The sequence below is a fragment of the Vipera berus genome, assembly GCF_964194415.1.
Source record: "Vipera berus genome assembly, chromosome: 1".
Lineage (NCBI taxonomy): Eukaryota > Metazoa > Chordata > Lepidosauria > Squamata > Viperidae > Vipera > Vipera berus.
Genome location: NC_138202.1, coordinates 123358525 through 123383904, shown reverse-complemented (window position 1 = coordinate 123383904; position 25380 = coordinate 123358525). Strand labels below are relative to the sequence as shown.

Here is a 25380-nt window from a genome sequence, read left to right as displayed (position 1 = left end):
TTGGAGCAGCTTACATCCTGCAGCAATAACTTTAAGATTAAATAATATCTGGCTATCCCAGAGTTCTTAGGAAGGACTAGATAGGTGGTTAAAAACACCAAACCCAGTCTAAACATTTGGCTGACTGTAGAATGGGCCATAATAATAATAAATAAGTATTACAGTTGTATGCCACCCCTCCCTGGGTGACTCATAATAATCGAAGAAAGAAATTACAATACACATAAACAATGAAGGAAAAAAAGTGGCAAGTGTAAGGAAGTGAGGGATCGCCCCCTCCCTCGCTGAAGGCTGAGTGAAGAGTCAAGTCTCCAAGGCTGTTGCAAACAACTGCAGAGTCAGGGCCATCCAGATCTTTGGGGAAACTTTGTCCCAGAGAGCAGGCCCTACTACAGAGAATATATGCCCACAGGGTCCTGAGAGATTATATAGTTTAACTGAAGGAAGACAGAATACACTGAACCTGCAAAACTGAATCAGCAGGACAGATATCATGGAAAACAGGCAGTCCTTCAATGACCAGGCCCCTATTGCCTTGAATTACACCCAGAAGTAAATTGACAACCAGTGCAGTTTGTGAAACGGAAGCATGCCCATTACTTGTGGACTACTTGAAGCTTCGGGATGACCTTCAAAGACAGAGAGCATTGCTGTAGTCAAGCCACAGGGTGACTAGAGCAATAGATACACACAACTGGCTGCTCTTTGTGTATTGTCCTTACTAAAAGTATGTGGATGGTAGGCAGATTAGTATATTTAACAGCACTTTTACAGCTGGAAGAAGGAATTTCTCCAAATTTGATTAAACTAGAACTTCTATCCTCCCTATGCTGGCACCCAGGCTGATGAGAGTTGGAGTCTTGCCACATCTGGAGAACCACCATTTTTCCCATTAGTTCCTAATGCTACCTGCTCATAGTCATACACCATAGTTAGTGTGATCTTTCAGACAGAAAGGAGAAATGTAGCTGTTTGAATGTATGCCTTGTGTGGAAGGACAGCAAGTATATAACAGGTTCTTAATGAGGAGTTTAGAAAAGGTGATTGAACAGAATTCTACAGCCTTCTAGAGAAAACTAGCAACAAGGTCAGCACAAACACAACTATATTTTTATTATCTTGTTTTTAATTGCTATGATAAATGGTCATTTTAGGGAATTTTATGAAGGATCTTAAAAGAGAAATTGGGCCAGGCAGAGGATGTTAGTACCTATTTTTTTTTCTCAGGTCCCCAGCTTCCTCCATTTCACACTGAGCAACTTTGAAGTTCTTTTTAGAGATTATACCCAGCTGATCCACTGGATGTCATGCTTCTAGTCCTGTGATTTTCTATCTGTGCTTGTCCAACAAAAGCAAGTCCTGGAAGATACTTTCTTTTGTACAGAGAGTGGATGGCTTTACACGTACAAGTCAAAATGTGGTTTGTTTAGTTTGGGTACAGCTGATTATACAAATCCAACTAAGTCTAAGAATAGCCTAGATGATAATATGGTTAAGCAAATCATGGCTTTTCATGATGTGTGAATGGCTGAATCTTCTCATTCGGGAGAACATTTGAAACAGAACTGGATCAATACACAAAACATTTGACCTTGTGAAAGGTTAAAGGCTGATGGTTTAATGCAGAGTTCTCCAACCTTTCCAGCTTGGCAAACCGGCGGAGATGGCAGCAGTGGCAAGAAGGGAGGAGAGGGGATGGTTTCACGTGTGCGCACACTGTTTTCACAAATGCAGCTGCGTGCATGTGCACTTGCCCACCACTTCTGTGGCCAGTTCCAAACAGGCTATGGACTGGCAGAGGGCCACAGACCGGGGATTGAGGACCCCTGTTTTAATCAACTGACATAGACTTGAGATAACCATCCAGGTATCTCCCAGAGATCTCAAATCATAACTCTCCTTTCCTTTGCCATTAACCATGTCATGAGGTAGATGAGGATTGAAATCCCAATTATTTGGATCATATTACTTAGCCTAGCCGTGTGCAAAAGTAAGCCTGCATGCAGTAGTTGTGTTTGTATATGATAAAGAGAGAGATTGATTTACTCCAGTATATTGTCACTTATTTCCAAGACTCCAAGACAAATATATAATTAATATACATCTACTTTTCAACAGGGAATAAGAACTAGAAACTATGCAGAAACCAACAGACATCTCAGTAGAAAGAAAAATCTTCTGTTGTTGCTTTTCATGGCTAAAGAGCTGTATGGACCTATTAAGACTAGTAATGCAGAGGACAACAGAAACAGCATTTATCTGTAACCTTGAAGGTGTTGCTGAAAGTAACACCATGTCACATCCCTACTTCATTGTTACACGGGGACCTATTAAAATGAATGGTTGTCTAGCCAACTTGCCATTTTATATTTATCTATTTATTAATGTTAAAGAACATTGAAATTGGCCATTTAAGAGGAATGGGATACATTTAAAGGTCCTTTCCGTATACAAAGACTACAGTGCTCTGAAATCTGTTAATTTTTGTCAGTGCTACAAAGAATGGGTGATAAGGACAGCTTTGGGGGGTAGGGGGGGGTTGAGCTGCAGGGTGACTGATATTGCATTGAAGGGAATTCTCACCTTGGCACAACTCCAGGATTTCCCCCTCCCTTCTAAACGCAAAAGGCTGCAATGCCTTGACACCATTCCTCACCCACTCCAGCCTTTCCCCAGGGCCATTCTTTAGGAGGAACTGAAGTAGAAGCTATGACAGAGCAGGATGTCCTCAAAGAAGCAAATGAAATAAAGAAACAATGGGTCCCGGAGGCACGAAAGCTACCAGAACTAAATTTTTGTGCTGCCCATCCCCTACAAAGCAAGAGTGTGGATCTTTGTGTGCGGCCATGAACTTTTCCCAAAGTTAAAAGGTCAAGGGCCAGTGGTTAAGTAGAAGTGTCCAATATTGGAATCAGCACATCAGTGCAGGAGTGTCTCAGTCACACCCAGCTGTTATCTTTAGTGGATTAGCACTGAGAGACAATTTCACGGTCTTTACATTTTATTTTCCTCAAATTTCTCCAGTTAGTATAAGTTCACCCAACTCAGCGATGAATGTTACAGAATATTTCTCTCTCCCAAGACGGTAATCATACGCTTGATGATGTAGATCAGACGTGTCAAACACAAGGCCCGGGGGCCAAATCCGGCCCGTGAAGTGGTTTCATGTGGCCAGTGAAGTCATCCTGGAAACAATGAGGGAACGGCCCCCACTGCCTTGGCCCTGGCCCAGAGACCCTCCTTCTGCCAGAGACCCTCAGATCTGTCCCACTCCTGCCCAGGCCCCCATAGGCACCCTTGATGCGAACGATGTAGAGCTGGCCACGCCCACCCAGTAGGCCATACGCACTCTAGCCACGCCCACCCAGTAGGCCACGCCCACCCAGCCCCCTGAGGGCAACCACAATGCTGATGCGGCCCTCAATGAAATTGAGTTTGACACCCCTGATGTAGATGGTAATTCACCAAAGCTTATGCTATAATAAATCAGCTGGATTGGGATGGGCGGATATAGAAATTGAATAAATAAAGAAATAAAATCAGCCTTGAAGGTATCAGAATATTATTTGTTTCTGCTGTTAGTTTTAGTTTGTTTCCAGCCTTCATGTTTATTTAGTCATTTGGGCAGCTCAGTCATCTGTCAATTTTCATGCTCTTCCCCATCAACTTGGTTTATCTTTGTTTCCATTTTTCCCACAATAGTTTTTTTATCTGTATCCATGCGCATGCCTTTTCTTTAAGTGCACTTTTGTTGTAGCTCAGCCTAACCCACCAGACATCCCTTTGCACAGTAGCATCTCCCAAAATGAGTCTGGAAGTTTGAATGGATATGTCTACACAGCATCAAGGACAAAGATAACTGGGAACAAAGTTATTCCAGAAATATAATGAGATGTAATGTCCATGAACTACCTGGCTCTTTTCATGCTTTAATTAACTTCTAAGCTGTTGTAAAAGAAAGTAGAGAGTCCCACAAGCTTGGGCAGAGTCAACATCATAAATGTTTTCTCTTCTCCATTTGCTATTTATTTTTATTGGCACCATAAACGGAGGAACAGCTGGTTGATATTGGAATAAGCAGGTGGGTCAACCAGCAAACTACATTTGCCTCTCTCTGAAGCCAGAATGTTCCTTGAAACTCCCAAACTATCATTCTAGCTTAGAAGACAACTCTGCCAGGTCTTCGCCATTTAAGAACTGCTCAAAGAAAACCTCTCTGACATTTTGCCCTTTAATTATCAATTCTGGATCCTTGTTCTCCCATATTGTTTCAGCTGCTCAGCCTCTTCCTTGAAGGGATACTATTAAGATGTCTTTCTGCTCTGGATGTGTACTTAAGCTTTGTGACAAGGAACAAAAGACATATGCTTCTTTTGTTTCTCCCCTCCCACTCCTCCCCCCCCCCCAATGGTAACTTGAAAGTTAGACCATTTGCACTAAGGAACTCAATGCTTTTTTGAATACACCACATTCACGATTTTGATTTCAGTTTTGTGAGACTGATGTTTAGCAATATAATAGCACAAGAGAATAACGTGGTCACTGACTAGTATTTGTTTTTTTCAAATCAGAACTCCCACTATTCTAACCTATAAGTTCTCCTGTCTTTTCTTTCTTAGAAAAGGTGAATTTTTCCCAGGTTTTGACCATCAAAACCAACCATTTTCAAAAGAGTATATTTAAAGGTTGGGCACTATAGTTATAGTTATAGTTATAGTTATAGTTTATTTGATTTATATACCGCCCTTCTCCTTGGTAGGGACTCAGGGCGGTTCACAGGGCATATATAAAAAAGACAATACAAAAATTAAAAAAGGATTAAACCCATGCCCAATTAAAACAGTAATACAAATTTAAAAAACAATTAAAAACCCATAATCCCCCATCAGGCCAGACCAGCTATTTCAAACAGGTGGGTCTTCAGGCCCCGACGGAAAGTTCGGAGGTCTGGTGCCATCCGGAGCTCCACCGGCAGTTGATTCCATAATGCCGGAGCGCCCACAGAGAAGGCCCTCCCCCTGGGGGCCACCAGTCGGCATTCCCTGACTGGCGGCACCCTGAGGAGGCCCTCTCTGTGGGAACGCACAGGGCGGAGGGGAATCGATGCCGGCAACTATAGTTTCACGTACTAACTTATAGGAGTGCAACATAGTCAATTTTCGAATACATGTCATGTCTCCCATTTTTCAGGAAGAGACATGTAAGTATTCCATTCTCCCAAACTTTTAAACCTTGAAAGGCAAACTCAAAGAACTAGCTATTTTGAGAGTAGTGGTGAAAGAACGTTAATAATGCATTCTTTCTTATCCTCACATGACAAACTCAATTGCCACAGTTAATTCATTTATTCGTTCATTCATTTGTACCTTGTCTTTCCTTCAGGTGCTTAAGGCAACATACATAATGCTTTTTCCTTGCATTGCTTTACATAATAACATATTATTTAACTAATAGCCCAGTGAATTTCCATGGCTAGGGGTTGGTCCAACTAATCCCTATACCTCAAGTTGGTTTTTCTCTTCCATATAACCATTACAGAACCTTATTTTCTATATCTGATTTCCTCATTATAGGAAAATCATCTATGTTGCATAATCATCAATGTCCCTATATTATAGATACCACATGTGAATAAACTATAACCTCTCAGGGTAAAAGAGAAAAGATGTACTCTCTCATGAACGCCATTTTTACAGTAAATATAGATATTATATCCTGAAAGAGTATAATATAGTCAGAACAGGCTGTATGAAAAGTAATGTGCCAAATTTGGGACAACTCCTGTTTCACTCGCGATTGTTGAGATTATGTTGTGGGAAATATTCTTGCAAAATCAAAACAATTTGATAAACTTGATAAATTTCATTTATTTCTTTATCCTATTTATGTGGCTGCCCATCTCACAAAATTTGACTTTGGGTGGCATACAATAAAAAAAATGAAATGATATTTTAAAAGTTTCACAATTAAAATGATATTATTATTAAAAGGCTAAGTGAAAGCATCAGATATTAAAAACAATGATGCCACCTCATTAAATAACCATTTCCTTCAGACCTGTTGACCCTCCAGGTTTTGAGGGATGTCTGAAAGGACAACTAGGATGGGGCCCGTCTCACCTGGGGCTGGGGTGGGTATGATGTTCCTCCACAGGACGGGTGCTACAGCAGAAAATAAAATATTATAAAGGCAAGGCAAAAATCATTTGTATTTACATTACTGAGAATGTTGGCTGTACTAGCTGGCACTAAGATTTCGCTGAGCTGTTAAAATTTGAGACCACTGAGGAAGTATTTGACTTTGGTCTACTCAGTGTCAAATTTCCTTTGGCACTTGGAAACCACTTTTGTCTCCTCCACGTGACATTCTACTACTACATTCAGACAAAAAGACTGAACTTTTCCCAGAGGACAATGTTTCAACTATGTACTCTTTTCTGATCTATGATCATAATAAAACTATTTAATTTGATTTGTTTCAATTGCATGCAATTCGTTCTCAGAAAATCTGGACCTGTATTTCAATTGGACATTTTCGGCCTGCTTATCTTTTGTCCTTCTTTACTCTTGAGTAATTTTTCCAGAGCAGATAAATTAGCTTTATGTTTACAGGGTAGATAATAAAGAGTGAGTCTAATTCTCATGTTCTTTCACAAAATAATTGCCAGTCTGTCTAATCACAAAACAACCATAATGGTTAAAATATTGGACTGAGTCTGGGAAGGTCCAGATTCACATGGAAACTCACTGTTTGACTTTGGGCCAATTACTCACTCTTAACACAGCCTATCTTGTGACGAACAATTGCAGGGATAACCCCCTATAACAGTGATGGCAAACCTTTTAGAGAACAAGTGCCCAAACTGCAACCCAAAACCCACTTATGTATCGTCGGGTGCCGGGTGGGCATGGCCCATTGGGTGGGTGTGGCCCATTGGGTGGGCATGGCACATTGGACGGGCGTGGCTGCGGTGGTAATGGCAGACTGGGTGGGACTAAAAAGTTCAATCAATCAATTCCAACTTTGCAAGATCTTTTTTTCCCCATGAGAAGTTGAAATTGATTGATTGACTGAACCTTTTTTTTGCACATGGCAGCAGAGGCCTAAAATGAAAAGGTTTTATAAAACCCAGCTGAAGGCATAGGAGTGGGGTAACGGCATGAGTGCCCACGGAAAGGGCTCTGCATGCCACCTGTGGCACACGTGCCATAGGTTCGCCACCACGGCCCTATAAGCTGTCTTGAACTCTTGGAAGAAAAGCAGGAAAGAAATATAATAAATAATAAATAACTACATAAGAATAATATAAACTAAACAAGACAAAAAGAATGATAACTTTTTAAAAATAAAAAACAGAAGCATTACTCCTTTGGGGAGTATATCATTATTATGAAGGAAATGATTTGTTCTGAGCCTCAGGGGAGGAATTGACAATCTGGTTTGTTATTTCCAAATTAGCAGGAAGACAAGGATCCAGGAGGAAGAGTAAATTAAATGCAATGAAATGATGACCAGCCTGTCTGAGGGCAAACTTACAGCTACTCAAGGACACTCAATGAACCGTCCATCCATCCATCTTTTTTGCCCAGGATTGAAAAAAAGTGGTGGTGGGGTGTTACCATCATAAAGTGGCAAGCAGGCTGCATTTGTTTCTCTGGAGGTCACAGGTGAGGCAGGCTTCCTCTGAAAGAACAGATGAGTAGTCTTTCAATTGCAAGCTAGATCTTACCCAGGCCAAGGACACAACTCAGGTGGATCTGCAGGGACTTTGGCTCTCCTTCTTTCCTTCCTAGGCATTCCTGCCCTTATATGGCAAAGGCTGGTGGCGGCAGAGGGAAGGAAGGAACAAAGGTCGCCCTGGCACTTCCTCTGTTCAGGCACAGTCTTTCTCCAAGGTGCTGCGTGCCCACTAAGCAGACACCACAGCCAAGGTAAGAGGTTTGTTCTGGGGATGTAGAGAGCTCGCTCCTGACACTGGCCCCACTGGACCAGATCAGGAACTGTGGGGAGTGGGTTGAGGTGTGTGTATGTTGCATTCTGGTGGAGCCTGAACCCCAGCTTGTCCATGCTCCATCTTGGTTTATATAATATCAGGGTTGCCGTGCTCCAAGATAAGGAATGAAAGCTGTGTGTTTGCAGTGTAATAGCTGAGAAAAACCACAAGCTTTACAATCCAAACAGGAGGCTTCTCTTCAGCTGCTCTGATTCCAGTGCTGTCATCGGTTCCCTCAGTATGAGAAGCCTTTCTGAACTGAGGATAGCAGAATCCTCCTGTATAACTCTTAATTTTGTACCAATAAAGGAGAATATTTATAGCTCGGGGTTGAAAAATGAGGGGTCCTTGGTGTTCTCTGAGCTTGCTCGTTACCTTGCCGACGTTTCATTACCTAAATTAGATAACATCATCAGTGCACTGTTGATGTCACCTGGTTTGGGTAATGAAAGACGTTTGCAAGGAAACAAGCAAGCTCAGAGAGCACCAAGGACCCCTCTTAAATTTGTTAATGCACAAATTAAGATTTTGCAGTCTAGCTGGAGAATCTGTGTGGACCTTTGGATTGAGAAGGGAAGAGTCACATTCAGGAAGGAAGGAAGGAAAAGCTTCCCATAGATGGTAGATCTGTTAGTCCATGCTTTGGATGGAAGGGATTGGCAAAGAAAATGCAGAATGCAGAGTCTTAGATTCAGAAAGAACCAAGTGAGCCTTTCCATGGGATTAAGGAGGTTCCTTTGAAGGCTGTCATTTGAGAATTAGGGTGCCTAATAAGGTAATAGCTGCATTTGCTTAGATTTGACCTATTGCAGGGGTAGGCAACCTCAGCTCTTTTATGACTCATGGACTTCAACTCCCAGAATTCCTGAGTCAGCAAAGCTGACTCAGGAATTCTGGGAGTTGAAGTCCATGAGTCATAAAAGAGCCCAGGTTGCCTGTTGTTGTTAGCTGCGAAGTTGTGTCCGACCCATCGCGACCCTATGGACAACGTTCCTCCAGACCTTCCTGTCCTCTACCATCTTCTGGAGTCCATCTAGGCTCACGCCTACTGCTTCAGTGACTCCATCCAGCCACCTCATTCTCTGTCGTCCCCTTCTTCTCTTGCCCTCAATCTTTCCCAGCATTAGGCTCTTCTCCAGTGAGTCCTTCCTTCTCATTAGGTGGCCAAAGTATTTGAGTTTTAGCTTCAGGATCTGGCCTTCTAAAGAGCAGTCAGGGTTGATCTCCTCTAGGACTGACCGGTTTGATCGCCTTGCAGTCCAAGGGACTCGCAGGAGTCTTCTCCAGCACCACAGTTCAAAGGCCTCAATTCTTTGGCGCTCAGCCTTTTTTATGGTCCAACTTTCACTGCCATACATTGCAACTGGGAAGACCATAGCCCTGACTATACACACTTTTGTTGACAGGGTGATGTCTCTGTTTTTTAGGGTGCTGTCTAGATTTGCCATGGCTTTCCTCCCCAGGAGCAAGCGTCTTTTAATTTCTTGGCTGCAGTCCCCGTCTGCAGTGATCTTGGAGCCCAGGAAAATAAAATCTGTCACTACCTCCATTTCTTCCCCATCTATTTGCCAGAAATTGAGAGGGCTGGATGCCATGATCTTGGTTTTCTTGGTTGCCTACCCCTGCCCTATTGCAACCACGGATGGGTAATGGTGTGACAGATATTGGAAAGTCATTTCTCCAACAACAGCTGAAGCTTTTAAGTCTCCCTTATCAGTCAGGTTTAACTCTACAGATAATCTTTGAATAATGGACCACAGCTGAGCCTAAAATTTCTGTACCTAAGCTATACAGTTATGAAGTGAGTTTTGCCCCATTTTGGACCTTTCTTGCCCTAATCCAGACGTGTCAAACACAAGGCCCGGGGGCCAGATCCGGCCCGCAAAGTGGTTTCATGCGGCCCGCGAAGCCATCCTGGAAACCGTGAGGGAACGGCCCCCACTGCCTTGGCCCTGGCCCAGAGACCCTCCTCCTGCCAGAGACCCTCAGATCTGTCCCACTCCTGCCCAGGCCCCCATAGGCACCCTTGATGCCAACGATGTAGAGCTGGCCACACCCACCCAGTAGGCCACGCCCACCCTGGCCACGCCCACCCGGCCCCCTGAGGGCAACCACAATGCTGATGCGGCCCTCAATGAAATTGAGTTTGACACCCTTGCTAATCACTGCATTTATTAAAGAAGTAATGCGATTCTTAAATGGAGGTAGCTTACCCATTGACTTTGCTTGTCAGAAGTTCGCAAAAGGTGATCACATGGCCTTGATACACTGCAACAGTCATAAATGCACGCCAGGTGCCAAGCATCTTAATTTTGATCAGGTGACCACAGGGATGCTGCAACAGTTATGCAGGTCAAAAATGGCCATAAGTCACTTTTTTCAGTTCTGTTGCAACTTCAAATGGTCACTAAACAAATCATCGTATGTCAAGGACTACTTGTATCACCACAGTTGATTAGCCCCACTTCCTGCCCCAGACCACCACATAACCCGCAATTAAAAGATGAGAAATTTCCAGCAGACCCTAATATAAAGTTCAGCTACTTCGACAAAAGATTGCAATGGCTTAAAACTGAAGCAATTTAAAAATTGTGTTATGTTAGCCAATGAAGAAAGCTGCTGATTGTCAAACATGATAGCAAACTATACCAGACATAGCAATTTCTGCCCATTGCGTTGCAAAAAACTTTCCCACTGATTCCACTGAACGTTCCGAGAATTCTCATTAATGTTTCCAAGAGTGAGGGAATGACTGCAGCTCAGGAATGTGAGCAGGAAGCACCAAATGTAATTCCTGGCTTCTCCAGAAAATGCTGGAAGAGATTCCCATCTAAAAACTTGCTGCCAGTCAATGAAGACAATATTGAGACAAATGGACCAGCAATTTGTCTTGATTTCCATGTTCCTCTTCCAGAAGTTGGGATACATTTCTTCAAAAATTATCTGAAATTGTCAAGTGAACAACAGCAATGACGACAAAAGATAGTGTGGCCCAGGCATATTAAATCTATTTTTAAGACTTCCACGCTGGGTTTCTGTTATGGCATATTACCAAAAAAGCACATACATAAGGAAATTACGCAAATGTCCTGGAGCAAAATGTGCATTGATAATTATAACCTCCATTGGAACTTTTCTCCTTACTGGAAAATTCCCAAGGATGCTCAAAGGCCTGCCCCAAAAATCACAGACTAGATGAAAGCAAAACCTTGTGTGCTCTCAGTCTCTCTTAAGATGCACACTTCACTGAGTTTATCTGCCTAATAATTAGGATCGTCATTCTCCAAAACTGGACTTGCTAACTATTGATGCTCAAGCTGTACAGGTTTAGCATCCCCAAGGAAGTTTGAAGCGTTCATTTAAGCACATGAGCTGAATGAATACAAATGGTAAGATATTCCTTTTCTGTCTGTAAATAAATAAACAAATAAACAAAAACAATATCCAGCTAATTAGAACCAAGTACTGCAGAGATGAAGCCTGGGGATTCCAAGGCTGGCCAAGTTACATCTGGGAAGTTCAAATACAATTTGGCACATACTGTTTATGACCTTGATCGTTGTTAATGTTCTTTTCCATTCCCTGTTCAAATCCAGGTACAAAGGATTGGTCGTCATGCCGGAACTTAATAGTAAGGTCACCAAGACTCTGAACAAAACCACACCTGGACTTCAGATATGGAGAATCGAGGTGAGAATGAATGTGAATATGCACAAAAGTGCACAGTAGTCCATAGAACGGATGGAAAGAGGTACTCTGTAGAGGAAACCAGCCGTTGGTGGTATTCTTACGTCCCAGCATTCCACAAGAGCTACCCAACTTGTAACTTCCCAGAGCCTGGAGCTAGCCTCAGAAAAGTCAAAAAGGTGTTACCAAAATCTAATATTAATATTGCAGAAAAAAGGAATTCTTTCAAACACAAGACTGAACCTACTGGCTGTGTGTAATAAATTCAAATTTAAATGTTTGTTTTATTTTTATTTATTTATTTATTTTAATTCCATTTATATCCTGCCCTTCTCCGAAGACTCAGGGCGGCTTACAAGCTTAGCACAGTTTTGGCCTTATCTGTTAGGCTTTTATAGTAATTTTATTATCGGTTATAATTATAATAGCAAAAACTAATGCAAACTGGAAAAAAATAGAAGGAACTTAATGGCTGGTAGCTAATCCACTATTTTAAGAAATAATCCGGGCATGTTTTATGGGAAACAATTTTCAGGAAAAATATTGTAAGAATGTAAGTACGGTAGCAGCCAGGGAAAGGGTTAAGAGACAGCAGGCCCAAAGGGCTACCCGCTTCCCACCCTTCTTGTTATGCTTCCCAGCTCAATTCTGCTCTACGTATTTGACATTTATACAGGAAGCTTCTTGGGACTAGCCTGCTCTATGGAGTAAAGTATGCTAAGCAGGGCTGCCTTACACAAGTAGTCCTTGACTTACCACCATTCATTTAGTGACTGTTCAGAGTTACAACTGCACTGAAAAATGTGACTTACAACCAGTCCTCACACTTACAGCCGACGCAGCAGCAGCAGCCCTGTGGTCATGTGGTCAACATTTGGGTGCTTGGCATCCTGCCATGTATTTACAATGTTTGCAGCGTCTTGGGCGGGGGGCGGGTGTTATGTGATTCCCACCTTCCCAGACAAATTCCGGCCAGCCAAGTCAATAGGGAAAGCTGGGTTTGCTTAAAGACCACTTAACAGTTGCAATGATTCGCTTAACAACTATGGCAAAAGAGGTTGCAAAATTGAGTTCAACTTATTTAGAACTGGCTTGCTTAACCATGGAAATTCTCATCTCTGTTATGGTAGTAAGTCAAGGACTACCTGACAGTAAAGGTGAAGTAGAGGGGTAAAGTAAAGCATTCTATAGTGGACTTGTCTCTGTTTCTTTGAGGAGGGGGCCAGATTTGTCCAAAGACATTTCTGCGGTCATGTGGTCAGTGTGGCTATATGCCAAGGCAGACGGTACATGGTTACCTTTCTGCCGAAGTAGTACCTTTTTTTATCTACTCGCACTTGCACGCTTTCAAACTGCTGTGAGCAGGAGCTGGGGCAAGTAACAGGAAATCACCCCATCATGGAGTGCTTAGGTCTCAAACCCCAGGCTGTCAGCTTTCAGCCGATTAAGTTCAGCCCTCCCCACCCTGAACTATCTGTAAAATACAAAATACAGGCAATTATTAATTGGCAGCAAAGGCCTTGGTGCCACCCTAGAGACTGCCTGGATTTTTGCAGTCAAGTTATGATAGTAGTCCTCATAGCGGACACGAGGGTTTTCCTCTCTGTGCAAAAGGCAGTTTTAAAGGATGGATCTTCCTGCAAGCGCAGCAGGGGAAAAAAAATGATAAAATTATCCTATCCTCTTGGCCAGCGCAATTCTTTCAATCTCTCTGGGTTCCAGCAGAGGCTACTTGTATGTATGATTTTCTAAAGCAACCTGGATCTCAGGGAGGTGGCCATCTTGGCGGAGGCTCCCCTTCTATGAAACAGCTCCATTCAGGGGCAAGAACTGCCTTTTCTCTTGGGGTGGCTCATAAAAAAACAACCCCTGCTTGTTCTGGAAGGCCTTCAGAGAACAAGAATGCGACACTGGGAATGAATGTTGAGGGACAACAAGTGCGTTGTAGAATGCTTGTTATTTTACACAGTGATGACCGTTCTGCTGTTTTGATAACTGGTTTTAATTATGTGCATTGTTGTAGTATAAACGGCTTAGAGCGGCCTAAAACTGAGGTAATATGAAATTGCATAAACAAACCAGAATTGGCCAGGAATGATATTCTGCATCACTCTCCCCACCTTCCCCATCAAGAAATCAGGAGTTTCAAGAGATCCTGTAAAAAAAAAATTTTTTTAGGGGGATTCTTTGAAGGAGAAGGATGGTATTTCAGAACATAGATTGGGCAGTCTACCTTACTATCCAGCCGCAATATGATTGAATATGTAGGACTCAAGTGAAGGACATAAAAGGTAGCCTCCAAAGTGGCTTTTCAAATGGTGACAGGACTCTCTTGGGTTTTGGGTTGGTTTTTTTCCCCTGAAGACTTTTCACTTCTCATCCAAGAAGCTTCTTTAGTTCTTCAGCTTCTTGGATAAGAAGTGAAATGCCTTCAAGGAAAAAAATAATAATAAAGAAAGTCCAATTGCATTTTGAAAAGTACCTTTGGGACAACTATGACCTGGATGACTGAGAATCTCCATAGACAGAAAAGATATACTGCTCAAAAAAAATAAAGGGAACAGAAAATAAGACATCCTACTATTAAATACAGTACATTGTGTTGTTCAAGTGTTCCCTTTATTTTTTTGAGCAGTATATATTTTAAAAGCTGAAGAAATTTGTTGGAAGAACAAGCAGAGCAGGAGAGAAAATACAGGTAATCCTCAAGTTACAACCATTCATTTAATGACCTTCAAAGTTACAATGCCACTGAAAAAAGGGACTTATGACCAGTTTTCGCACTTACAACCATTGCAAACATCCCCATGGTTACATGATCAAAATGCGGGTGCTTGGCAACTGGCATGTATTCATGACTGTTGCACTGTCCCAGGGTCATGTGATCACTATTTGTAACCTTCCCATCCACCTTTCAACAATCTAAGTCAGAGGTCTTCAAACTTGTGCCCTTTTATGACTTGTGGACTTCAACTCCCAGAATTCCTCAGCCAACATGCCTGGCTGAGGAATTCTGGGAGTTGAAGTCCACAAGTCATAAAAGGGCACAAGTTTGAAGACCTCTGATCTAAGTCAATGGGGGAAAGCCATATTTCATTTAATGACCGCATAATTCATTAACAACTGCAGTGATTCACTTAATAACTGCAGCAAAAAAAATGTGTAAAACGTGGCTCAGTTAACAACTGCCTTGCTTAGCAATGGAAATTGGGCTTAACTATGTTGTAAGTCAAGGACTACCTGTTTATGAGAGATCTTTTTTTTTAAGTCTCCTGATTCTGTTCCCCTTTTCCTTCCAGAACATGGAGATGGTGCCTATACCACCCAAGACCTACGGGAACTTCTATGAAGGGGATGCCTATATTGTGCTTGCGGTAAAAGGAATTAAGAAAAGTAGAGGGGTGTTTCATATCATCTGAACTATGGGGACTGAATGCTGGGACATAATAAGCTCAGAATGAGGAAGATGGCTGACATGGAAGCTTGTGCATAGCTAGGGACAAATGTAAAAACATTTGACACAGATATGCAAAGCTTGCCTTTTTCCATGGGAAGTTCAGCTAATCTTGTACTATTGATAGTGCAGAATTAGAACAGGAGGAATGTTACATACTCTTATTACTGGTTATACATTAACACTGGGGTATCTGCCAGAGCTCATTAAATTGCAGGTAGTTTTCAAAAACCACACCTATTTAGGTTCCATTTGACTATCTGAGTATTTTTTTAATCATTTCTTTAGGTCAAAAAACAATTTGGTTTTCTTATCTTTTTGTCAAAAACTTGCTGTGACTGATTGATCATTATATTGATACCAGGGGTCCCCAACGCTTGGGCCGCAGCCCACTACAGGGTTTTGAGCCTTTTGGAACTGGGCCATGGAAGGGAAATGTGAGCACATATGTGTGCATCCCCACTTGCATGAGTGGCGTGCAAGTACACTCACACATTCCATTTGTGCACGCAGCGGGGCTGTGTGCTTGCCACTTGTGCAAATAGAGCTGTGCGTGCTTTCCCCCCACTTACGTGGAATCATCCCCTTTCCTCCATCCACCCCCAGCCGGTCCACCAAGCCTGAAAGGTTGGGAACTCTGTTATAATGTAGTAGTGGTAGTAGTACATAATGCAAAATGTGTGAGTACACAGGTCTCACTTAAAATCTGCACATAGGTGAAAAACTGCTGAAAGCTGATGCAGCAGATATTTCAGAGAAGACTGTAATTAATTAAAACACACCCAGTTCAAAGCTCATCTCCAGCTTTAGTTTTCAGGTGTGGTTAAGCACCACTCTTTCTCAAATGAGGAATAATTTGTTTTTGCCTTATCTTAAAAGATTATTTTTGAATCTCCACAAGATAATTGATTAGAGCTAACCTTAATCAGAATAGATCCACTGACCATGGAATTTTCCAATGACCTCAATTAATCTACTATAAGTATTGAAATATAAAAAGAGCCAATACTTTGAACATTCTAAACATTCTATTTATCGTGATAAATATAAGCTTAGTTTTCTCTTGCTTATTTAAAAGCTGTTACACTTTGTATGTTAGCTCCCTTACTACGCTATTTTTGTTTATTGGAAACTTCATTGATAGCTATATTTGGCCAAAAACTAGGGTAGACATCCAAAATCTATTTCCCATATTCTATTCATTCCCACCTTTTTATTATTTGTGAAATGTGAGCATACACATCTCTTTGCATTGTATATATTCTGGGTTATTGCCATAATGAGAAGAAATACCTGTATGGATACTAGTATAAGAGATACAGGCATAGAGGAAATTGAGTTAGATCTAAGTACAAATCCTGTAATACCTTGTTACTTGGCATGTGATACAAGCAGGTTAAATGTTACAAGCTTACCAAGAGAGTTGATCATTAAAAAAAAAAGAGAACTGGCCTGCTTCCTTATTTATTTTACCATATTTTTAACTAAATACAAATTATTTACTTTACGTATTGTTTTTACAGAAGACCCAGAGCCAAGGGTTGGGGTGTTTTGTATGACAATAAATATAAGTGAAATGAAATAGTGGGTTACTATTTATAATAGTAAGCAAGCTTCCTTAATAATCATGTATGGCACTGTGTTGTTTACAGAACTGAGTTTAGCATTTCAGGGTTTTGAAATGAACATACTTGATCTGATGCTAGCTAATCCTTTTTTCTAACTCAGACACACAAGATTCAGAATACGTTCACCTATGACATCCATTTCTGGCTGGGTAGTTCATCATCTCAAGATGAACAAGGTGCAGCTGCCATTTACACAACACAAATGGATGAGCACCTGGGTGGAGTTGCTGTACAGCACCGTGAGACCCAAAGTTACGAGAGTGACACATTTCGGAGTTACTTCAAGCAAGGCCTTGTGTACGTAAGGTTCTGTACCATCCTTTTGGGACCAGCCTGCATAATTTTGGTTTTTTTTTTCATCCAAGAGTAGAGCTGTCCATGTTGAACAGATCTTGACAGGCAACAGTTATCCAAAGTGGCTCTGCTGGCTGACGAATTCTGGGAGTTGAACTCCACAAGTCATAAAGGGGCCAAGTTTGAAGACCCCTGCTGTAGAGAGTTCTTTATTTCTCTTAAACAACGTTCCAACCAATGGCCCTCCAACAACCAGTAAGGCTCCACCCTCACACTACTCTGAAGACAGCCACCCTCACCCCCCCCCAAAAAAAAGCCAGCCCCTATAGTACAAAGAAAGCCCACAGAGTAGGAGCACGGTCACAGGGCAAAGTCCAGGATTCCAAGTCCAATCCACCAGCAGGGTCCAGGCCCAATACAAGGCAGTCCTCAGGACAAGAAACAGGTCCCAGAAAAGAAGCAGTTCCAAAGCCCCAGTGAAGCAAAGGCCAAATGCAGGCCACCAGAAAAGGGCGAGGTCCAAAACAAAATGCGAAGAGCAATCTTCCAAGGCAGGCAAGGCAAACAGCAACAGGCACAATAAAAGCTGGGGGAGTGTAAGCCAAAACAAACAATTGTTTTGGCAAAGACTAACTCCCCACGGCTTCTCCTTAAGTTACTCCCCTACAGGTGTTCCTTGTAAGGAGGGGTGGGGTGACCTCCTCATGAGTAGCCTTGCAGCCCTACACTCCACCCTCCTTGCCCTTGGATCAGTGGAGCAGGCAGCTGTTCTTCATCAGAGGAGATTGGCTGCCTATCAGTATCACTGCCGGCAGCTCTCTGTTTGGTGGACCACCTCCCCCAATGCCTGAGGGACCAGGGACAGCATCATCCTCAGCTCCTGGTGTGCCTTCCCTGTTGGATGGTCCCAGCTCCAACTTTCCTCCTCCTCCTCCTCCTCCTCCTCCTCCAAACTGGCCTCTGAGGAGGCCATGACAGGTTGTAAGGTGAAACTTAGAATTGGTTTAGCCATGCGATCATGAAGTCAAGTCAGTTTTGTTATGTGCTTGGAGTGGTCCTCCAATATATTAAAAAAATGTTTTTCCAAACAAAGTTATAAAAAAGATAGGGGAAGGGAATCAGGAGTGGCTGCTCAAGAATCAAAAAATGAAACAAAATTATACCAAGGTTTTCTCTGATCAATTGCCTAAACCAGGGGTCTTCAAACTTGGCCCTTCTATGACTTGTGGACTTCAACTCCCAGAATTCCTCAGCCAGGCATGCTGGCTGAGGAATTCTGGGAGTTGAAGTCCACAAGTTATAAAAGGGCCAAGTTTGAAGACCCCTGGCCTAAAAAAACTTTATTGCTTGTTATTTAAAGCAAGCTGAAATTCATAATCTTTGGAACAAGCAAAAGACCACGATTGCATTCCATGGTAAAGAGCTTTAGCCACAGGACATTTTAACAGAAGTGGAATAAAGGTATCACCACTGCTGCAATGAGAGATGGGGAAAAATATATATTCATTTTCAGATGAGTAAGTGTATTGCTTATTATACAGAATTATTTAAATTCTGTATGGAGAAAGTAGTACAGTAATACCCATTGATAGTATTGCACAGAAGCTGAATGTTTTATGCAGAACTTAATATATGAATATTTGTGGGTTTACAATTATGGATTTAAAATAATTATGACTCGGTTCATCATGCAAACCCATTACGCTTAGCCACTTTTTGGTGGATAAACTATACTTGGTTAGGTTCACACAACATGCTGAGCTATAAATCATAGTTTCCAATCAGAATGGCTAGACTTAGTGTGATGTTTATGACAAAGAGCAGCTTGAAGGAAGGTGAATGGTTGAATGGTCTGAAGACAGAAGTGGAAAGCAAGGAAAACATGAAGACATACAGGAAATTGGATAGTAAAGATTCTCTGTCTATGTGGCATACTGGGGGCAGATTTCTTTTTGTTTTCGTTTTGTGGAGGACTGAACTTATTATCATGGTGGAGTTACATCTTCTACAGTCCACAAATCACCTTGTATTTCTTCTGCAGGTATAAGAAGGGTGGTGTGGCCTCAGGCATGCAACACGTGGAAACCAACACCTACAATGTGCAACGGCTACTGCATGTAAAGGGGAAGAAAAATGTAGTGGCTGGAGAGGTAGGTCAGAGGTCAAAGGAGAAGAGGATGGAAAGGGTTAGTACAGGGGTAGGCAACCTTGGCTCAGGAATTCTGGGAGTTGAAGTCCACGAGTCATAAAAGAGCCAAGGTTGCCTACTCCTGGGCTAGTAGATGAGCTACCTGGGTTACAATACAGGTAATCCTCGACTTAACAACAGTTTGTTTAGTGACCATTCAAAGTTACAATGATACTTTAAAAAGTGACTTTCACACAACCATTGCAGCATCCCCATGGTCATGTGATCAAAATTCAGACACTTGACAACTGACTCGCATTTATGATGGTTGCAGTGTCCCAAGGTCATGTGATCCCCTTTGGCATCCTTCCGACAAGCAAAGTCAATGGGGAAGCTAGATTCACTTCACAACCATGTTACTAACTTTACAACTGCAGTGATTCACTTCACAACTGTGGTCGTAAAATAGGGTGAAACTCACTTAACACAGGTCTCCCTTAGCCACAGAAATTTTGATCTCAGTTGTGGTTGCAGACCGAGACCTACCTGTACCAGGTACTTTAGGATACTTTTACCATTAATAAAGGGAGCCATGAAATCATACTCATCCCTGCACTCTGGCAAGATCTGAATCTCCTATGAAATGTTTAATTTTTTTTTATTTACTAGCACTTTTATCCTCACGACATAGCCATGGGATCGCTACTTTTGCAAATGTTGGGCTTCTGTCCTTGATAAAGTCTTCTTCCCTCCCCTCCCCCACCACAGAATACCCTTCCCTCAGAATCCAGCTGTGCTTCCTTTACTTTAGTCTTCTCTCAGCTCTGTTGCTTTCCTTGAATAGGTGGAGATGAGCTGGAACAGCTTCAATTTGGGAGATGTCTTTCTGTTGGACTTGGGGAAGCTCATCATCCAGTGGAATGGTCCTGAAAGCAACCGCTTGGAACGGCTGAAGGTGTGGCAGGGGTAAAATGGAGGAAGCTGGGAGTCTGGACTTTGAGCTTTGTGCAATGATGGGTATAAGGAAATTTGATACCTGAAATCTAAAAACAAGAACCCCTATAGCTAACAGAACATACACATTAGAAATAGAAATAGGGAGCAAATGTAGCCACTACCAGTATATCATCTATATTGTTTTGTTTATATGTGTTCAGTGGGAGAAGAATTTTTTGGTATTTCGTTATATTGTTTTTATTTTTTTGTTGTTTTGGTGGTATATGTTTATGCATTGTTAGCCACCTAGAGTCTCTGTGTTGGGATGGATGGCCATATAAACCACTTAAGGAAAGAAAGGAAACAGAACAAAGGGATAAATCTTTTTGAAAAGGATGCCATGGAATATTTTCTGAATCATCTCAAGAGGTGGTTCACTATGGAAGCAAACAGCCACTCAGAAATTGATGTAGTTCAACAGCCATTCATAAATTCATAAATGCATTCAAAAAGCTATTGTCATTTTTGTCCATCCTATTCCTCTAATAGATATACTTAACCAGAAAATATTGAAATATCTTTTAATTCTAATGTGAATTTGCAAAAAAGAGAGGAAAGAGATTAGTGCAGTATTGTAAATGGTTCATCTTTGGAAATTGCACCTCTCCTTAGTAACTTATCCCTTCCATGCCATATTCTGGATTTAAGATTTTTTTAGGACATGCCCTTTGCATTCTTGAATCAATACCACAAATAAACAGCAGAGAGTATAAAAATACTTTGAGTATGTACGTGCTACTTGTCCAGTAATACAGCTTAGCCAAATTAAAATTTTAGTGAAATGCAGTGACACAATCTAGCCAATGGTTTCCTTATTCTCCATTACTCCATATGTTAACTAGCATCTAGTTTATTTCAACACCCATGAACAACTCAAGAATGCCCTCACTTTGAACAACATTCTCATAATTTACGTTCTTCAGAAATTTCCACCCTGGAAGTATTTGTTGTTGTCCAAATTCTGTTGCATGAAAAAAAGTCATACTCATCTTCTTCCTGTAGCAGGAATGAAATCAAATGCTTCTCTATGAGTTACTTGAGGTTGCCAAATTTCTGATCTCCGTGTGTGTGTGTGTGTGTGTGTGTGTGTGTGTGTGTGTGTGTGTGACACAGCCATGTAGGGCTTGAGCCACAATCTAGTACCCAGTCTTATTTCTGGATCTCTCTGTTAGTTCAGCACTATTCTGATTTTCTTTTGCAACCTCTGACATTGGCTTGGGATGGTGACCTTTTCCATAGGGCATGAACCTAGCCAAGGACATTCGTGACCGAGAGCGTGGTGGCCGAGCACACGTGGCTATAGTGGATGGTGAAAATGAAGATGCATCTCCTGGACTCATGAAAATCATGTTCTATGTGCTTGGAGAGAAGAGAAACATCCAACCAGCCATTCCAGATGCTGTAGTGGACCAGAAACTGAAATCATCTTTGAAGCTCTACCAGTGAGTATTACTGGCATGCTGTGCTGGGACCCAGAGGAAGGCAAAAATGTTGCATGGATGATGTAGTTGCAGGAAAGAAGGACGAACCTTTAGGTGCAAATTGGAACAAGAATTTCTTCACTATTCCAAGAAAACAAAGATTCACTATAAAGCATTTTTACCCTTATTGGGCTGTTACGTTGCATTAGCCAAATAACTCTCTACTGAAGTGGCTGCACTTAATGGTTTTGGAAAGATAGGTGTCAACACTGCTAACATCGAATGTTATTGCTTGACAAGAGATTTAGTTTAAGGTTGGGAGTGGGGGCGAGTAGGATTGCACCTTTCAAGGCCATCTCTAACTAGAGAAGATAAGACCTTGGCTGGTTTTCTAATGGAAGGGAAACTGATTCTTTAAATTAATTGGAGAATGTGATTAATGACAAAATTAGAAAGGTGGAGAATTGTGTTTTAATATATTGTGCAAGGGGCGGAGATTTCAGATTCCAGCTTCCTTCGAGCAAGCATTTGCTGGTGTATTAGGCTGAATAAAGGACTTTTAAGGTAAACAATGCCTCAGAGTCACTTGAAAAGGCCATACATCGGAAATTTGACAATAGGGCAGAAACATGGTAAGCGGGACAATAATACAAAGATGTCATATGATACGTGTGGTGAACCTAGTATTGCACTTTTACCAAATATGAGAGGATTTTTACATGAATAAAATGCTATTTTAAACCTTTATGTTCCCACCTCCAAGTGATGAAAGGCTGCACTGCTGTTGTGGGCAAGTGTAATTAGGGTCTGGAGGCCACAAGAACAGGATTTGTGAGGCGGGCAATCCTGATTCATCTCCGCATACAACCATGGAACTTCAAGTGATTTCAGGATAGTTACTCTAACAGCCTCGGCCTCTACCTTTGTTATTTGGTAACACTAGTGTTGCCAAATGTCTCTTAATTTCAGTTCATAAAAACTACCCATGTTATATGGGTTAGTAATGGTGGAAGGCATCTAACAGCCTCTTACTGCCTGCATCCCTCCAGATGTATCAGTCTACAGCTCCCATCAACAACCGGACATGAAAGAGAAGAGTTTGAGGAAGGCTACAATAGAAACAATGGTGCTTGGGTGTTTGGAGGGAATGTTAAGACCATGTGCACAGGAAAAAGGCCTTACAAGAGGTTTCCATGCCTGCCAGTGTTTTGGGAGACACACTACCATATTTGCAATAATAAAACAAAACTCGAGCATTAAAGTCTTCCTCAGAAATCATGAATAAAAAATCAAATGTGAGCCATTTATGTTATTTCCAAACTGTGTAACTTTGTAAATCTGGCTGGGAGATTCTCTAAAAGATGAGGTTCCATATGCTACGTATTAGCCCAATCATATTTTTTGTTGTAGAGATCTTATGTTGTGAACTACCAGGGGGAGAGTGGATGGTTTCACACGAGGGCTGGCAAGCGCACACATGTGCGCACAGCTCAATTTGCACAGGCAGTAGCCCGTGCACCCACCAGTTGAGCAAATGGAGCGTGCACGCATATGCGCTCATCCGTTGCTCACACAAGTGGGGATATATGCGCACACACGCTCACACACTGCTTCCACACCCCGGTTCCAAACAGCCCATGACCCAGTAGTGGGCTGCGGCCCAGGGGTGTTGGGGAGCCCTCTTGTAAGCAACCCCTTAGGATTTGTTCTGTGACAAAACTCTGTTTTCTTCCAAGTGTCTCTGATGTAGAAGGGAATCTACTTGTGCAGGAAGTTGCTATCCAGCCCCTTACTCAAGACCTCCTGAAGCATGAGGTAAGAGACTTCCTTGAAGCTTGCACATATGTTGGTGGAGGGAAGAAGCAATGAAAATACCTCAGTGCCCACCTTCTACTGCTACTTCAGTCCCAAACTGAGAAGCAAAAGAGGGTGTACTTTAAGAGATAATTTGACAATAATATCTGCAAGGAAAAAATGTGTGCGGTTCACGCAGCTGTCTCCTAAGAAAACAGCTTAACAGGAACCTGCTTTGTCTCTTCTTAGGACTGCTACATCTTGGACCAAGGTGGTATGAAGATCTTTGTATGGAAGGGCAAACACTCCAGCAAAGAAGAGAGGCAGCAGGCCCTGTCAAGGGCCTTGGTGAGTAAAGATACGATTATGTGGACAAATGACTTTGGGATGTGTTATGTATCCAGGTGAAGAGAACACATACACACTTACATAGCAGTCACCACCAAGGGGCATTGAACTGCAACTGTTTTGGCGGGAACCCAGTTTCTGCAGGAAACAGAGGTTCAAACCGATTGGCCAGCTGCTCACCTGTCCAGGTATAAAAGGAGGGCAAGTAACCCCTATTCCCCAGTACAGTCACTTCCACTGTATAAAGATCTGCCATGCTGTACTCATCGTCTCGGTGTCCTTCCTGCTCTCCAGAACCCACTACACAATAGGATGGAAAAGTTTCAGGAATCTTGGCCCTCCTAGGAGAGGGTTTCCACATTTGTTCTCCTAACTTTTAAAGGGATTGCAGTTCTTTTGACTCATCATCATCCGTATGATTTTGAACCAAAATACGACTATTGCAACCCTGGCTTTATTCTTTGCATCCTTTTTCATTTCATAGGATTGGGTAGATATCAATAAAACAAAGAAGAAAGTATACAACATGAAATGAAAACTTCCTCTGTTCCTAACTGTAGGAATTTGTACAAGAATATTTGTGGTTTGGACAATAAATTCCAGCAAATGTTAACTCAAAAAATAAAAAATGCCTGGTTATGAAATATTAAGTGAAAGATAACTACTAATGCTTACTAGAATTCACAGGAGACAATTTATGACACAAAGGAAAATCCATTATATGAAGATGAAAAATTAGGTTTAGATAAAAAAACTCAAGTTTTTTGTCCCCACTAAATGAGCAAAAACACATAAATATTAAAATAGTTGCCTTTTTAAAAAGAAAATGATCTAAGGATTATTTTAATTTCTTGTGGCATGATACCTGAATTATAGTTCACCAAATGATCCTATTTAAAGCATTTTTTTCTATTTTCTAAAATAGTTTCTATTTTAGATAATTTACAGGAGACTAATAAGTTCTCTTGAATGGAACTGTTGGCTGCCTATGGAAAAAACCCCAGTATGATTCCTATTGTGATATTATCCATTTTCCATTTCAGGGTTTCATCAAAGCAAAAAACTATCCAGCTACCACTAGTGTGGAGACTGAAAATGATGGCTCTGAATCGGCTGTTTTCAGGCAGCTTTTTCAGAAATGGACAGTTCACAATCAAACCACTGGCTTTGGCAACACTCATACAGTTGGAAAAATAGGTAAGCACTTGAACTCTGTATGCAGCAGAGGAGCAATTAGGCAGAGGTCGTTTCTGTCAAATATGGACTTAGCCCTACAGGTTCTTTGCCATCATGATTATATTGTAGCACTAGGAATAATAGAATAATAGCTAGAGGGTGACAAACAGTAGAGGACTTATATTAAAGTACCTTCTCACGTATTCCATCCATACAATCAAAGCCGGTTGCATCTTGTTGTTATCTATTCTTTACGCAATAATCTGGGCTTGTACGAAAGAGCTGCTCATTTCTACCTGTTAACTTTCTCTGTCTCCCTTACAACAGCCAAGGTGGAGCAGGTGAAGTTTGATGCCACTACTTTGCATGCCAGGCCTGAGATGGCTGCCCAGCACAAGATGGTTGATGATGGTTCTGGAGAGACACTGGTAAGGAATATCTTTGTCTTCCGAAAAAAACCA

General features: G+C 41.7%; 1 protein-coding gene across 1 annotated transcript in view; it reads left to right on the top strand.

Moving 5' to 3' along the window:
* Positions 1 to 7822: 7822 nt before the first annotated feature.
* Positions 7823 to 25380, top strand: part of VIL1 (villin 1) — a 38143-nt gene continuing 20585 nt past the window's right edge. Inside the window, exons 1-11 of the mRNA XM_081312518.1 lie at positions 7823 to 7931; positions 11590 to 11683; positions 14980 to 15054; positions 16863 to 17059; positions 19098 to 19206; positions 20029 to 20139; positions 21420 to 21622; positions 23338 to 23416; positions 23645 to 23743; positions 24787 to 24940; positions 25247 to 25347. Of these exons, the coding sequence (XP_081168644.1) occupies positions 11609 to 11683; positions 14980 to 15054; positions 16863 to 17059; positions 19098 to 19206; positions 20029 to 20139; positions 21420 to 21622; positions 23338 to 23416; positions 23645 to 23743; positions 24787 to 24940; positions 25247 to 25347 (1203 nt within the window). The 5' untranslated portion in view covers positions 7823 to 7931; positions 11590 to 11608. The remainder of the gene's footprint in view (positions 7932 to 11589; positions 11684 to 14979; positions 15055 to 16862; positions 17060 to 19097; positions 19207 to 20028; positions 20140 to 21419; positions 21623 to 23337; positions 23417 to 23644; positions 23744 to 24786; positions 24941 to 25246; positions 25348 to 25380) is intronic.